At 43.9% G+C, this 14,442-nt stretch overlaps 1 protein-coding gene across 1 annotated transcript in view; it reads right to left on the bottom strand.

Moving 5' to 3' along the window:
* Nucleotides 1-221: 221 nt before the first annotated feature.
* The window catches only part of LOC118407944 (von Willebrand factor D and EGF domain-containing protein-like), a 129,403-nt gene continuing 115,182 nt past the window's right edge, over nucleotides 222-14,442 (bottom strand). The window contains exons 8-31 of the mRNA XM_035808517.1: nucleotides 14,120-14,331; nucleotides 13,861-13,934; nucleotides 13,590-13,653; nucleotides 13,056-13,265; nucleotides 12,414-12,628; nucleotides 10,885-12,020; nucleotides 10,302-10,438; nucleotides 9,448-9,609; nucleotides 8,997-9,101; nucleotides 8,399-8,513; nucleotides 7,847-8,094; nucleotides 7,319-7,538; nucleotides 7,089-7,226; nucleotides 6,572-6,727; nucleotides 6,019-6,168; nucleotides 4,514-4,705; nucleotides 4,278-4,373; nucleotides 3,842-3,937; nucleotides 3,437-3,532; nucleotides 3,178-3,273; nucleotides 2,540-2,635; nucleotides 2,000-2,095; nucleotides 1,233-1,330; nucleotides 222-904 (exon numbers count right to left, since the gene is read on the bottom strand). Coding sequence (XP_035664410.1) covers nucleotides 893-904; nucleotides 1,233-1,330; nucleotides 2,000-2,095; nucleotides 2,540-2,635; nucleotides 3,178-3,273; nucleotides 3,437-3,532; nucleotides 3,842-3,937; nucleotides 4,278-4,373; nucleotides 4,514-4,705; nucleotides 6,019-6,168; nucleotides 6,572-6,727; nucleotides 7,089-7,226; nucleotides 7,319-7,538; nucleotides 7,847-8,094; nucleotides 8,399-8,513; nucleotides 8,997-9,101; nucleotides 9,448-9,609; nucleotides 10,302-10,438; nucleotides 10,885-12,020; nucleotides 12,414-12,628; nucleotides 13,056-13,265; nucleotides 13,590-13,653; nucleotides 13,861-13,934; nucleotides 14,120-14,331 — 4,220 coding nt within the window. The 3' untranslated portion in view covers nucleotides 222-892. The remainder of the gene's footprint in view (nucleotides 905-1,232; nucleotides 1,331-1,999; nucleotides 2,096-2,539; nucleotides 2,636-3,177; nucleotides 3,274-3,436; nucleotides 3,533-3,841; nucleotides 3,938-4,277; nucleotides 4,374-4,513; nucleotides 4,706-6,018; nucleotides 6,169-6,571; nucleotides 6,728-7,088; nucleotides 7,227-7,318; nucleotides 7,539-7,846; nucleotides 8,095-8,398; nucleotides 8,514-8,996; nucleotides 9,102-9,447; nucleotides 9,610-10,301; nucleotides 10,439-10,884; nucleotides 12,021-12,413; nucleotides 12,629-13,055; nucleotides 13,266-13,589; nucleotides 13,654-13,860; nucleotides 13,935-14,119; nucleotides 14,332-14,442) is intronic.

A 14,442-nucleotide genomic window follows, 5' to 3' on the forward strand; every position in this document is an offset into this window, starting at 1 on the left:
GACAATTAAAATTAACTTAATTTTAAGGAGCGATTCAACTGGAAGGTACTAGATAAAATCAACATATTGTATTTTGTTTAAGCTGTAAAAATTCCTGGATGTGTCAGTGCTGTTTTCATTCGCCCTTTACATACAACATTCAGAAAAAGTATCAAAACCTTCCATTCGACATTTTTCATGGTCATAGTAATAAACAGGACAAATATCTATTGTGAAGCATTTTCATAAAAATCGTGATTTCACACATGAAACAAACTAAAACAGTAACCAATATGGTGAACTAATAATGACTACGTGAGGTACGAGAGGCTCTCGTTCCCAGAGCACCACAGCTGCCTCTCGCCTGGAGAGTGGTACACACTAAACGCTGACGTCACACAAAATTACGTAGAGAAGCACAGATAGTTTTAAAAACCTTTACAATACATAGATATAGAAAAATTACAAACGCAATTAAATGCTAAAATCTTATCCTACATTTAAAAGGAAAAGGTGGAAATCTTGGCGAGCAAAGTGACCATTAAAAGGTAAGGTAAGGTCAAGGTCACTTTGAGTTGACCTTCGTTTTGGAATGTTCAATGCTAAATTACGAAATTGTAAATAAGTACCTCAGCCTTAGACAAGGATGTTTACATCTAGAACATGTCAACATCAACAAGAACAACAACAAAACAGTAACATTTTGTCCGCACTTAAACATTGTAGATTGTGACTTATCTAAATAAAGCTAAAAACGGGCACATTTCGAGGTAAAATCGTGGAGTGTGTCGCGTCACTGCTCTTTGAGCCGTTTCCATGGTGACCACAGAACCTGATGATGAATGAAAAAGTCCTACTTCTGCTGCATGTTTTATGTACAAAATGATGACGTCACCACTTGATGACGATTCCGTTATCTGCGTATCTGTGAAGTACAAGGTCATAACCATTATGAATGTCACCAATTACATATGTCCGTTGTCAGAAAACTACAACATCCACCTAACGTTAACTTGTTAATCATAAAACCGCAAAATATGTAACGTTAACTAAACTTTGTTTAACACTGTTGAATTTTGGGTACAGTTTTAGAAAATTTAAAGTTCAGTTTTAAAGAATATTCGGTACAATTTTGATCAAAATCCAACACAGGGCTAATTCATTCATAATCCAGTGGCTACATAGTTATGACATGCAAAAAACACCGTTCAACCAGAAAAAAAAGAAGGAAAGTTGTTAGCAGCGCCCCCTACCCGTTTGTTGCAGTACGGCCCTCCCCTGCCCGGGCGGCAGTAGCACCGGTTGGGACCCACGCACCTTCCGCCGTACAGACATCTCCGCTTACACACCGCTGGGGAGGGAAGAAAGGAATGAATAAATGAATGTATGAATAGATAAAAAATAAACATATAACATATATATATACACGAATGTTTATACCGTAGAACCAATAGTGTAAATGACATGCCAGACCCGATATGTTGATTTATTCATACCTATAGATATCCATATATGTGTGTTTAGTTGTACAGTAACTGTAAGTAGTTGTTATACATGTAGACCTTACGAAAGTCGCTGTCGTGTCAATAAAGATTTATGAATAACGGAAGATAACGCCAAGAGTTGCACAGTTGAAAACCTAGTTATCTACTTTTATGCATCACCCCTAAAAGTCGACAGAAAAGTAGACTGACTGGCATGATTCTTTGTACACCGTATACATATCCGTAGGCATAGTTGTAATTTCCTGTTACAAAGTCATGATTTCTTTCGATGCCCTTGTACTCAAGGTAAGAGGTCAAAGCAAGGTAATAGGTCAAAGGTTGGTTATCATGCCTTGTAGCTGTGCCTAGCCCTATGCTCCTGTTTGAGAATTAGAGACTGTGTTTGCTTCTAGCATGAAATCCATCCATGCCTTTTCATCCCTGGCTTTCAACTTTAAAGTCATTTACCTTAAAGCAATGGCTTTAAACGAGTTATGATTTTCACTCTACACAAAATGTCAAAGGTCACGGTATACCTGTTTGACAGACGGCTCCCTTGAAGCCAGCTGGGCATGCGCAGGCATTGGGTTTGACGCAGGAGCCGCCATTCCGACATCTGTTCACACAGATAGCTGGAGACAAACGGCACGAATAAGTTCACACGTAAATACTAGTAGTCACGTGGGCACATTGAGTCACATGTCCACTACGTCACGTGCTAGACGGTGCGGGTCATTCTACCGTGAAGTTATTCTCCAAGAAGACGTTTCTTAGCCGTGAGAAATCCCGGTCACAACTCTCTGACCAAAACCTCTGCTTGGAGAATAACCTGAAGTACGCTGGAGATACTGTAAATGCAGAAACTTTCGTGGTGGTTAAATGTTCGCGAACTTAAAACCACTGCGAACATTTTTCCATGGCAGTAAGAGACTACAGTGCATGGTGCTACTGCGAAAAGTCGCTTTTCCCGCTACCGCGAAATTAACTTCCCGCGAACTTAAATGCATTTACAGTAGCCTAAAATTAAGGAAGTTGGTTCTGTTCTAGAGCAGGATCTTAAGATGAGTGTTTCTCACCTTTCTCACATCTCCTCCCCGTAAAGCCGGACTTACAGGAACACCTGTTCGCCTTCACGCACTTCCCGCCGTTCTGACACCGCGGCTCGCAGATACCTGCGGGATATGGACGGAGGGAAACAATAGAGGAAAAGATACAAAGGAAAGAAGAAGATCGTCCAACCAGTTTATCTATGAAAATGTTGGACAGTTCATCTCTCACTGCATAAGGAAAAGAAGTCGAATCCTGCAGATAGCTTAGTGTAGACACCATTTCCCTTTTAACGTATCCATATAATTTTCATTCCTTGTTAATGTATACCACTGTTTGCCGCTAGCTACATACTGTATACCACTGCCGTTTAATGGGTTTTCTCTGCAGCGTCTTGTATCTATTATTACCCTCTGTTCAATAAAGAGTGTAACTTTTTCATATTTTAGCAAGATAGCTATTCGGCCTGCGGATGTCAGCTAGAGCCTGATTGCAATTGTGAAACAAGGAACAGTAAGAAAAGTGACTTTTGCTTGTTTCGATCGCCCTCAGTTCTAAGTTGATTAATCTTTTTGTCTTCAAACTCCAAATATAGTACTATAGTGCATGTAAAAGTAGAATCTATGTTTCATTTAGCAACAAGATGATGAACGGAAAAGGCACGTACTGAATTGACAGCGACTCCCTGTGTAGCCCGGTTTACAGTGGCACATGTTTCTGCGCATGCAGTCTCCGCCGTTCTGGCACTTTGGTCTGCATACACCTGCAAAATATGGTATTACGTGTATCTTAATCCAACAACAGTTCTTAAACTCACATCAACGATTTCAAAGATTTTGTACGAAAGAACAACAGAGAAACTTTCGATGACCGAATAGTAAGAACAAACAGGCAAAACATTATTGTCAATATTGAGGGAAGCCCACCTCTCTCGCATCTCCTCCCGAAGAACCCAGGCGGACAGGCACACAGTCCGGGCCGGGTGCACACGCCACCGTTACGGCAGGCCGGGGTACAGTCGGCTGGGATCGGAGAGAATAAGCCATTAGCTCTTAAAACAACTGTAAAATCTGACACGACATCGTAAGTTGTAAAGAAAGAGAACACAGCAATAATATGTCGTAAAATTCGGTAAAGAAATAAGCAACCTCAAAAGGTAACAGGACAAAATTTGAAACGATCAGACGTCTCAGACTGACAGCATCTACTGTCTTTCGCCAATGACAATTTGTCTACATTGCCACATCATCAGATGCAATATCTCCTTTGCATTTTGACTTCATTCACAAGGTCAAGTTCGTGTGGCCTAAGGGGCATTGGAATGTACTCACCTGTCTCACAGGTGAGTCCGACGAAGCCAGCCGGACACTTGCAGACGTCAGGTGCGACGCACACGCCGCCGTTCTGGCAGTTGTGACGGCACAGCACTGAAAAAAGAACGAAACATCGGAACTGCTTAATTACCTGTTCAGGTAGATTGGATATAGGACTAAACACCTTACGCAATACAAGATCCTATCTAATGCTTATTTGGAGTTACTGGGTGTTTTGAAGCCGATGGGAGGGATGATGGACTTCGTATCCCTGTCGAACTGTGTCGGACATAGTAAACTGTCGAACTTAGGACCCCTGTCGGACATAGGATACTGTCGGACTTCGGATCCCTGTCGAACATAGGACACTGTCGGACTTAGGACCCCTGACAGATCTAAAATTAGGGTCCCTTTCAATACTACGAAAAAATAGCGGTAGCAGGCAGGGACTTACTCGTTTCGCATCGCGGTCCGACGTAACCATAGGGACAGGAGCACACGTTCCTGGCGATGCACTTCCCACCATGGTCGCAAGGAGGCACGCATTCCGCTGGAATCGTCAAATTGTCAAATGATATGGTTATGATAATATGCAATACATTTGCTGAAATAACAAGGAAAATGTCAATGTAGACATTTTAATGAAGATTTTCATCAAAAATTAGGATCTATCAAAGATGGCGGACATACCCTGTTCACAGGTGGGTCCGAGGTATCCCGGCATGCAGCTGCAGACGTTCGGCTTGACGCAGCGCCCCCTATTTTTGCAGTCGGGTTTGCAGACGGCCTGGCGACACTGGTACCCGGAGTAACCTTCCCGGCATGCACAGGTGTTCAGACCCACGCACACCATGTTGCGCATGCACGGCCAATCACACATGGCTGCAAGAAGTACAAAAGGTTAGCACTTACATACTCATTGTAAACAGTGAAAACGACCAATACTCACAATGATAACAATAGTAATACGATTTTGGTTATTTTGTACCGGTGTGACAGCGATTTCGCCCCCCCGGCGATCTCGCCCCCCCGGGGGGCGAGATCACTAGCGTTTTCGCCCCCCTTTAGCGTTTTCGCCCCCCCCCCCCCCAAGAGCAGCTGGTTACTACATATTACAGGTGCGCTACCTGGTACTATACTGCACCTGGGGAGTAACGTATATGGTGTGTTACCTGGTACCTATATGGCACCTTATTACCGTACCGTAAGATGTCATACATCGAAAGTCGATACTATATTGTTCGGTGCAAACATGACATTGAAATGAAAAAGACAATTTTTGCAGCTGAGGTGGCATACAAACAGTGCTATTGCGAACGTATAAATCAACACCGTCTATGGTACGGAATATGTCAGCTATATGTTTTCAATTCGTCACAGTGTTTCCTTTCTTGTGCTGGAAACATTTCCAAAGCACTAACAAAGACACACGTGAATAATAGTTTCTCATTATAAATACTATCTACGCGCAAGTTGATATAGCTGTCGCTAAATGCTACACAAACACTGGTAAAGTACCAGTCTTAAGAAACACGGGTAAATGCATCAGTTCCTAAATACTAGAAAAAATGTTGGAGGTGAAGATATCCCTTGGCCAGGTGCATATACCAAAATGTGCGTTATTCTAATTAATACCTAATATTTGCATAATTAATAAAGTCATTACATAGTTCTTTTGTGGTCACTTCATGGTAGAGACTTCATATTGGAGATATATAGGTTGCTTGAGGACAGGTGAATACAATGAAATACATGTTATGTCAAGACTCAGGTATATGCAATAATGGGAATACAAGAGACCCAACCCTCCTTGTCTGAAACAAGTTCAACTATCTTATTACCATATAATTACGTTAATATTGATACTATGAATGGAGTTATGTGTCAAACTCGTGTACTTATATCATTCTGAAACTGCATTTTGTGATTTATACCGATCAACTTCTAAAATGTCATGTAAACCCGTTTTTTTTTTGGGGGGGGCGAAATCGCTAAAGGGGGGCGAGGTAGGGGGGCGAGATCACTGGCCGGGGAGGGCGAGATCGCTAGTGATTTCGCCCCGGGGGGGCGAGATCGCTAGTGATTTCGCCCCCGGGGGGCGAGATCGCTGTCACACCGGTAAACTGACGCACTGAAGCTTTCCCTTTCCCAGTGTGCTTACCGAAGCACTCCTTCCCGTTCCCAGTGTGCCTTACCGAAGCACTCCTTCCCGTTCCCAGTGTAGCCCTCCGGACACTGCCCGCAGATGTAGCCGTCCGGCAGGGGCTCGCATTGCGCGCCGGGAAAACATGGGTTGGATGCGCATGCGCCGGCTTGAACCACTGGGGCTAGTACTACCGGGAGCCCTGAGGTCAAACAAAAAGGTGAGAACACGATAGTAAAAGCTTATAAAACAGTCAAACGTATCTCTGAATTTGCCTATGAGATGTACTGATTATTTCAAGAAATTGAAACTTCTACCCTGTTCACAAGTAGGTCCAAGATATCCCAGCATGCAGCTGCAGCTGTACTTTGCAATATTTGCACTAAGCTTTCTGACCCCATCTGGCATGGTTTAAAGGAAAATGCTGACTGTACAACACATTTCTTTCCAGCCAATCTGAAGCCAAATGTAGGCGACTGAGAAATACAGATAGAATAATTCAGAGATAAGGTGAAATATCTTACCACCACATTAAAGGTAGGATTCTGTAAAAAAAGGCATGACAAACCGTAGGGACAGCGATGTGTGTAACATGACGCACGCACCTATTCTGTGTTCCTGTACCGGGGTGTACTCGCACGTGACGCCGTCGCCATGGAAACCAGGTGGGCAGCTGCCGCAGGTGTAGCCAGTCTGAGGTGCGCGCTTGTCGTGGCAGGCTACACCTGCGAAGCACGGTCCGCTGGCGCAGCTGTTTATGTCTGAGGAAGAACACAAATATTCTTCATCACTTCCTGGCATCTTTGACCAGTTGCTGACGTCATACTTCACGTCATGTGACATAGTCTTAGGGTTCAGCTTGAGAAGGATTAGAGAACTGATGGAAAGCTTGTCTGTAAGCATTCTATTTTGCATAAAATTGTTTGTAAAATATTGGTCACTTTTCAATCAAAACGTGATTCCGTAAACCGTTAATACAGTACAAAATTATCACTTTTGAACTCTACTCTATTTTATCATAACTAAATAATAATTGAATTTCACAGTTGGACTCAGTTGAAGTTAAGAGAGACTCAAATTACAAGATAAAGTCCACAATATAATGACACGTGTTTTGATTACCTGTACATTGGATACCCGTTCCCATCATGCCCACCGGGCACTTCCCACAGGAAAAGGAGCCGACCAGGTCCACGCACTGCACGCCGGGATAGCAGGGTTTCTCGGCACATTCGTCGATGTCTTCGTCACAACGGTCACCTGACAAGAACCAGCCAATAACAGATGAGCATTCTACGAGCATTACAGTTGTTCAAAACTGAAAAAAATTAGCTTTCAGATCAACTACATACCTGTGTATCCTCTTTCACAGTCACAAGCAAAGCCACCCTTAGTGTTTACACAGTCGCCATGGAGACAGGGGTTCGGATTGCAGTGGTCCACGTTGTCTTGGCAACGCTCTCCTTGGTAACCAGGCGGACACACGCACATGTACATGCCACTTCCGGCGGGGTACTTGATGTCAGTGACGCAACTTCCTCCATTTTCACATTCACAAGGCTTGACATCTACCTGTAAGAGAAATAGAAAAATCGTTTGAACTTTTTTCGAATGAATGGGTCGAAACTATGACACAAAAAGTTAATAAAATATTCTTCAAACAGTGACAATTTGAAAGGCCTAAACATATACGTCCAAACTTTCAATGTCTGATCACTGCATCTTGTTCACGGAGTGACTTAGTCTCGCGAGAGCACGAGACTAGGTCCGAGACTTGCGTGGACTTTCCATTAACTGTATTCATAGGTGACTGATGAACCTCTTCAATGGTATGAAGCAAAAAGTACTTGAATGGTAAATTAGAGAAATATATGTCTCACCGTAATCTCAAATCTACTGATAGAGTTGCACTCGTCCGTTATGGTGAACTCCACAGGTTGTTTCAGCGCTCTTTCCGGTTTCAGCATCAGCAGGCCGACAGGAGTCAGCATGATCTCGTCGTTTCTCGTGAGAAGTGAGAACAGGATCTGTGACCCTTCTGGGTCAACGGCCTTTAGCTCGTAAACGAAGTCCTCTCCGACGAAAGAAGCGACTTCCACTGGGACTTGTAACACTGGTGGTAGGTTTCCTGCAAAAATCATTACACAGCATTAAACATGAGATACGCTAAGAAGAAAGGCACAAAAATATGTAAAAAAAAAACAGAATTCTAGTTGAGCAATAGCTGCGTCCATTTTCCATGCGTCTGAAGCCTGTCGTTTGAAAGATGGGAGAATTAAGGAAACAACGAGAAGAAATACTTTGCAAAAATGTCCCTACCGTCTCTCACCGGCTGAATCTCTTACATCGGTCTTTCCATCATATTCTTGGCAAGCAGTGATGGAAGAAGTGATGATAAAGGAACAAAAAAGTAATGGTGAAAGTGTCCCTACCTTCTCTGACAGACCAGTTCTCTGTGCTTTTATGCGGCAGGCACTGCTCACACTTGTTACCAGGGCGGGGTTCCCTGCTGCCATAGCAACGCCCGTTGATGATACAGGTGTTGTTCTGAAACAGCGTTTACGTGTATGTAAGCACCGTGATACATAAAAACATGATGTGAACAGAAAAAGATCATTATTGCGACATCTAACAAACTTGTTTTAATAGCTATAACGGTATGTACAAACAAACTAGCGTCTTTCGTATGTCCATGGCTATGTGCAAAGACCAGTCCCACATCTTGTAGCCAAACATAATTCCACAGGGAATGGATTCGCGGATCTTTTTAGAATATTTTCAAATCAATTGCATCTTTAACTGAGTTTTAGTTAAAGTCGGTCTTTTATCCTATCTCCATGTAAAATTCTATGGCCATTTGTACCGTCATTGTCTCTGTTTGCAGGGCAAGCCCTTTGTACTAGCCACATGCTAGTTGGACAGCCCTGTCTAAGCGTACTGAACAGCCGAACCAATGAACAATCGCAGCTCTAAGTTATGCCTGGCACCTGAGGCGTATCTAAAAACGCATCAGCGACTTCGCCTCTTTACCTTAATCTTGCAGAGTCCGGGGATGGACTGGTCACAGTCCTGGCACACCGAGTCATACGTCACGAACAGGGCGGCCTCGCTAAAGGTTGAGCCGTCGTTAGACACCTGCAAAACGTATGGTGGCACATAAGCTGTGGGGGTATTGTCTAAGATCATCTCTGTTGAGTTATACTCGCAAAGAGTGTATCTAAAATTCTTGTTTTTTTTCCACATAGCATTAAACCCGGGATCCGGATACCCAGCACTGGTGATTATTTCCCCCTGATGGTCTTGGGCTGGCATTCCGGTCCTGTCTATCCCAGTGCTTTGGGGCTGTCAGTCTGCTGCTTTTGCCACTGCTTCTGTCAGTCGAATATGCACTTTCGCGCTACAATCTTAAGAACATGGGTAAATTACTTGTTTCAATCGTTTATTCGTGAACCGAAATGCCTTTCTTTGGAAATTATGAAACAAAAAAGTTTGGAACCTTTATCTGCCAGCCTGATGTCTCGCTGCGTCCGCCGGAAACAGTCACAGGGGATGCTGGGATTTCGCAGGACACGGACCGGAAGTTGACGAAAGTTGCCTGGGTAAAGATGGCGGCCCCACTCAGCCTCCATGATCCTTCAGAATACTGTGGTATGGAAAAAGACAAATAAAACCATCTGACGCATCTTATCACCTGGGTGAATAACCTTCATTGACATACAATTCGTCTGATATTGCTAAGATTGTGGATAGTAGGATTTAGATTTGCCCAAGTCTGTTCTCCCTACTTGGAGACATATTCCGCGTCTTCTTTAATTAAAAATAGTAGGTACGTCAACACTTGGCATTAGTCAAGAAAGTCAGATTTAGTCAAGTATGGCAGTCATTTGATAGTGGTCAATGATCATGACTTTTTTGTCTAAAACCAGTCAGAAAGTTCAGAAAGCACAATTAGTAAACTTTCAGCACCAGGGACAGGTACCACATCGAAAAACTCTACAGATAGTGCACATGGACATCCGTGAATAGTTTCATCGGGTTGGTATGTCACTAAACAAAGAGACCCTTGTCACACAAACAAAGCTTTATTTTCACCGACGACCGTTTGTCACCTTCTTCAGGGCAATTCTGACTGGTCAACTCTGTACTGCAGCAATATATGTCACTGTCGGTGAAAATAAAGCTGTGGCTGTGTAACAAGAGTCTCTTCATTCAGTGCATATGGACAGTCTAGATTACATATAAATGATAGCGATTTGATATGAAAACACTCTCTTACCGCAAAAAAAGTTCTCAAAGCTGAAAAAAGACACCAGATATGGGAAAAGCGCCCCCTACCGTTACCGGCGCCACCAGACAGCCCATGCCCGGCTGGTTCCGGAAGCCCCTCCCCAGCGCGCCTACCCGCGTGCACGGGGCCATGCGGATGTCGCACAGCCCGTTCTGCTCCAGGCCGAACACCTGTGGAGCCTCGTCTGAAACGGTTGAAGACCAATTAATAAAAATTACTGCGGACACACGCCAAAAAGCAAGACCAAAAAAAAACACACACCGAAAACGACACTTCCGTTTTGCTTTGCTTCCTCTTTGGATCATTTGCTGTTTAAATGTCAATAATGGATAATACATCAGCTGTCAGGCATTTCTCTCCTGTAAATGATAAGCATATTTTGTATCTTTGCGACGATGGACATTTTGGAGCTCAGACAACTTCCTCATTGTAGGATGCAGGTAAGTAAGGTATATAAGGTAGCAATAGGGAGCGTCGGAATGAGCGAAATATGGCATTAACTTGGTGTTTGTGGTCGATATGAATAAAGTGTGGATCTAAAACTGGTCGATACGTTTGGAATGCACGATTAACGGATGTTCAGCACCAAGGACAGATACCACGACAGAAGAATGTCGAAAAACTCCTTACTTTGAGAGACGCTGCAGTCGTACGACGTGAATCCTGCGTCACACAAACAGCCGTCATCCGTGCATGCGCCGTGGCCACTGCAGGAGTTCGGGCAGTTCAGGAACCTCGTGATCTTCCTGTTGGGAACGAGAACGCCCTGTTCGTCTTTTTCCCAGAGTGACACGTCACGTAACGCGGCCTCCTCGCACTGCGCTTCCAGTAGCGGAAGTGCGTCACGAGCCCAGGAAGTGTCGTCAGTCAGCAGAACGTCCTTTATGCAAATTTCGATGATGTTGTTGACCTTGTTGCCAAGGACGTCCCCGCAAACCTCCCCGACGGTTGCGTTCAGAAGGTTTGATATGCAAATTTTTCGAACCTCTCCATCAGTCTTTCCGCTGGTTGTCGGCCATCTTGGAATGACCGGGGAAAGATCCGTCAGAATGAAATCCCCTGGAAAGAAGTATGATCCGGACTCAAAGTCGATCTCATTTCCTTCGAAAGGGAAGAATTCGTTGATATCTTGACGCTTGTGGCGTCTTCCAGCTGTGTGTGATTGAAGTGGATTTGTGTTTCCCGCTCGCGCATGCCCACTGTGACGATGACGTCTCCTGAAGTCGCGGAGAATGCTGGGTATTGGAACGCCATGTTCGTTCAACGCTGGATTTTTCTCATCGACTTCGGCTGGTACAAGCAAATCTTCCTCATTCAAGACAGACAAAAAGTCTGTGTTTTTACTTATATGTGCACCACTTGTGTGATTCTTTGTCATGTGACCTTGACTGGAATGAGGTCTCTCATTAAGGGTATGTTCACCTCCTAGAAGTGCATACTGATCAAAATCTGTTCTCTCCCTAGGAGAGGTTGGATTTCTAGGAGATATCTTGTTGCTATAGTTGGCTGTCAGGTTGGGAGAATTGATCACGGTGGCTTTACGAACGTGATCCCGTCGGTCGCATTTCTCCTCGGGACAAGTCTGCATGACGGGGTTGCACTTTGACCCGGGGTCAGGCAGCCGGTTGATGAGGCTTAAGATGTCGCCGAACCCGTCCGGCTGGGAGGTGTCGTCTGACGTGTCCGCGCAGGCGCAGAAAGACTGGAGTGGAGGGTAGTCACGTGGTTCCGGCAGCTTGTCGAACATGCTCATGCCGACTGGGAGTCTGATAAAGATGAAAGAACAAAAGATATTTTACATCTTGATTTTGCAACTTGATACTATTTATCTAACTTTGATAAACCATTTTGAACGTTAGAATCCCTACATTATGTCTTTATACTTGGTGCACAGTAAACCGTATCATCAGCGAGAGCGATGATGTTTTTAGTGTAACACTATACAGTTTTGTACATTTTGATACTTCATACAAGCTTACTACAAACTTAAAGATATCTTGCTAAAACTTCACTTATTTTGTCTAAGTTTCAAGGAATAGACTTCATCATTCTCCAGGACAGTATGGCTGGATACTTCAAAGGCAAAACGACGAAATTAAAACTTCGTGTACATTGAAATCATTCAAAAAGAAGTCCATTTCGTTACTTTAAAAACGTACCTCCATTGCTCCACGAACTCGATGACCTGGCCGAAGTTTTGCGACACTGCCATAAGTCGGCCCTGACTGTCGTGAAAGTCGTTCTTGTCGTTGCCGTCGAACGTACCGCAGAGCCCGCGCGTGCTGTTGAAGTCCCGGCCGGGCGCCTGAAGCGTGAGCGACATGCCCCAACCTGCGATGTCAGCGCGCACGAACGCACCAGATGGGAAGAACACCTGAGAGAACACACATTCCAACATCTACATATATAGATTCTTTTAACCTTTATTCAACCTTGAAAATAACTCTACAGCCTTGGTCGTTTTCAAGAGTTCAGGGGGAGGAGGTCAGGAATCTTTTTGACATAACATCGTTGTTTACAATGATACATTGAATTCAGAATCATATTCGGTAAATGAACAAAAAAGTCGTCAATATTACACCAGTCCATATTGAACAATTCAGGAGTTGATTGAGGGATCTTCTTCACTCACTCGTCGCAACATGTTTCTGACTGTTACAACTGACATTTTGTAAAGTCTTAGCTTTGCATCATAGTGTACTTGTATAACAAACGTTATGTCAAGTGTTGAGATACAACTTTGAGTTACTGCCTCTTCCTACTGATTTGTGAATGGTATGTTTCACTCACAAATTACTTACCACAACTCTCTTCCCATCATACATCTCGGTAATCTCCACGCCTGGCGCCAGCGGAAGTTCGCTCTTCACCCGCACCTGCGCAGTAGTCTCTCCGGGGTTGCCGTCGCACATGTCGACGGAAATGACGTCAGCATTTTCCCGCGCCACGAAGCCGCAGTGACAGGCGACCGGCCGGAAGGGGCTGCCGCAGTTCCACGCACGCCCGTGGACCTGTGACGTCATCGGGGGATTCAGGAAGTCAAATCTATCCTATATTCAAATTTACAGCAGCTAATAGTACAGACTGAACACTGTTCTATATGTGTGAAATTTAGACTTCTTCTTTGACTTAAGTTACAGGAAATCAAATTTCTATTACGTCTCAACTTTTTCATCTGTATATTTGCGTATCTAATGTCGTAATGCAAGTAGATCTATATCAAACAAATTCAGTTGTAATTCTGAATCTGTTACGATTACAGTCGACTAGTCTCACGTTTAGCCCAGTTTTTCATAAACTAACTAGGAAAAAATTAATTGGGAGGAAAAACTTACCTCGAAATCTCTAGAGGTACTTTTGTACATGATGAAGGTGCCAGCTTTGTAGGAGTCGTACATTCTGGAAGGAATACCGGTTTGTTGTTTAAGAAACATTTCAAGAAAGACAAGGTGAGATATTTCTTAAGGTTAAGCTACAAGGAAGACATGTAAATTCAAACAGGTTTTCGCCAAAATTGATTCAAAGAGAATCGGTATAAAATACTAGTATTGCAGTACATATTGTACGATACAGATTTAGAATGTGATCACGTGACCAATGACGTACGTGCCGTCCATGGTGATGACGTGTGGATCCGTGAAGGAGTAGCAGCGCGCCGTGGGGACGTCTTCCACAACTACCTTAAGGAACACAAGGTCACGGGAAGGTTAAGCACGTCTTCCACAACTACCTTAAGGAACACAAGGTCACGGGAAGGTTAAAGACGTCTCACACAACTAAGTATACCTTAAGGAACATAAGGGGAGGTTGATGCATCAGTTTTACACAACCACAGATTCTAGTATCTTATAAAGCTGCCCCATACCTCAATATTTTCCGGGTCATACATCAGCCAGTTCTGGTCTTCACTTTTCACTTCCTGGGTCAGAATGACGCTCTTCCGTTTCCCGTCGGCCACGAAGTCGGTGACGGCAGACATGTGTACTACATGTTTCCCGCAGTGTTGAGGTGTGCAGGGCTGGGACGGGATCTCTACCGTACACTCGGTCAGCGCGATATCGGGGGGCAACGCTCCATCTGGAGGGGATAGAAAATGACGCTTAAAGAATGTCAACAAGGACTATTAGGAAGTCTTCAGTCTGCATTCCTGATTGAATATACGTATTAGGCCTTACATTACATGCGTGT

This window comes from Branchiostoma floridae, unplaced genomic scaffold, assembly GCF_000003815.2.
Source record: "Branchiostoma floridae strain S238N-H82 unplaced genomic scaffold, Bfl_VNyyK Sc7u5tJ_1501, whole genome shotgun sequence".
NCBI lineage: Eukaryota > Metazoa > Chordata > Leptocardii > Amphioxiformes > Branchiostomatidae > Branchiostoma > Branchiostoma floridae.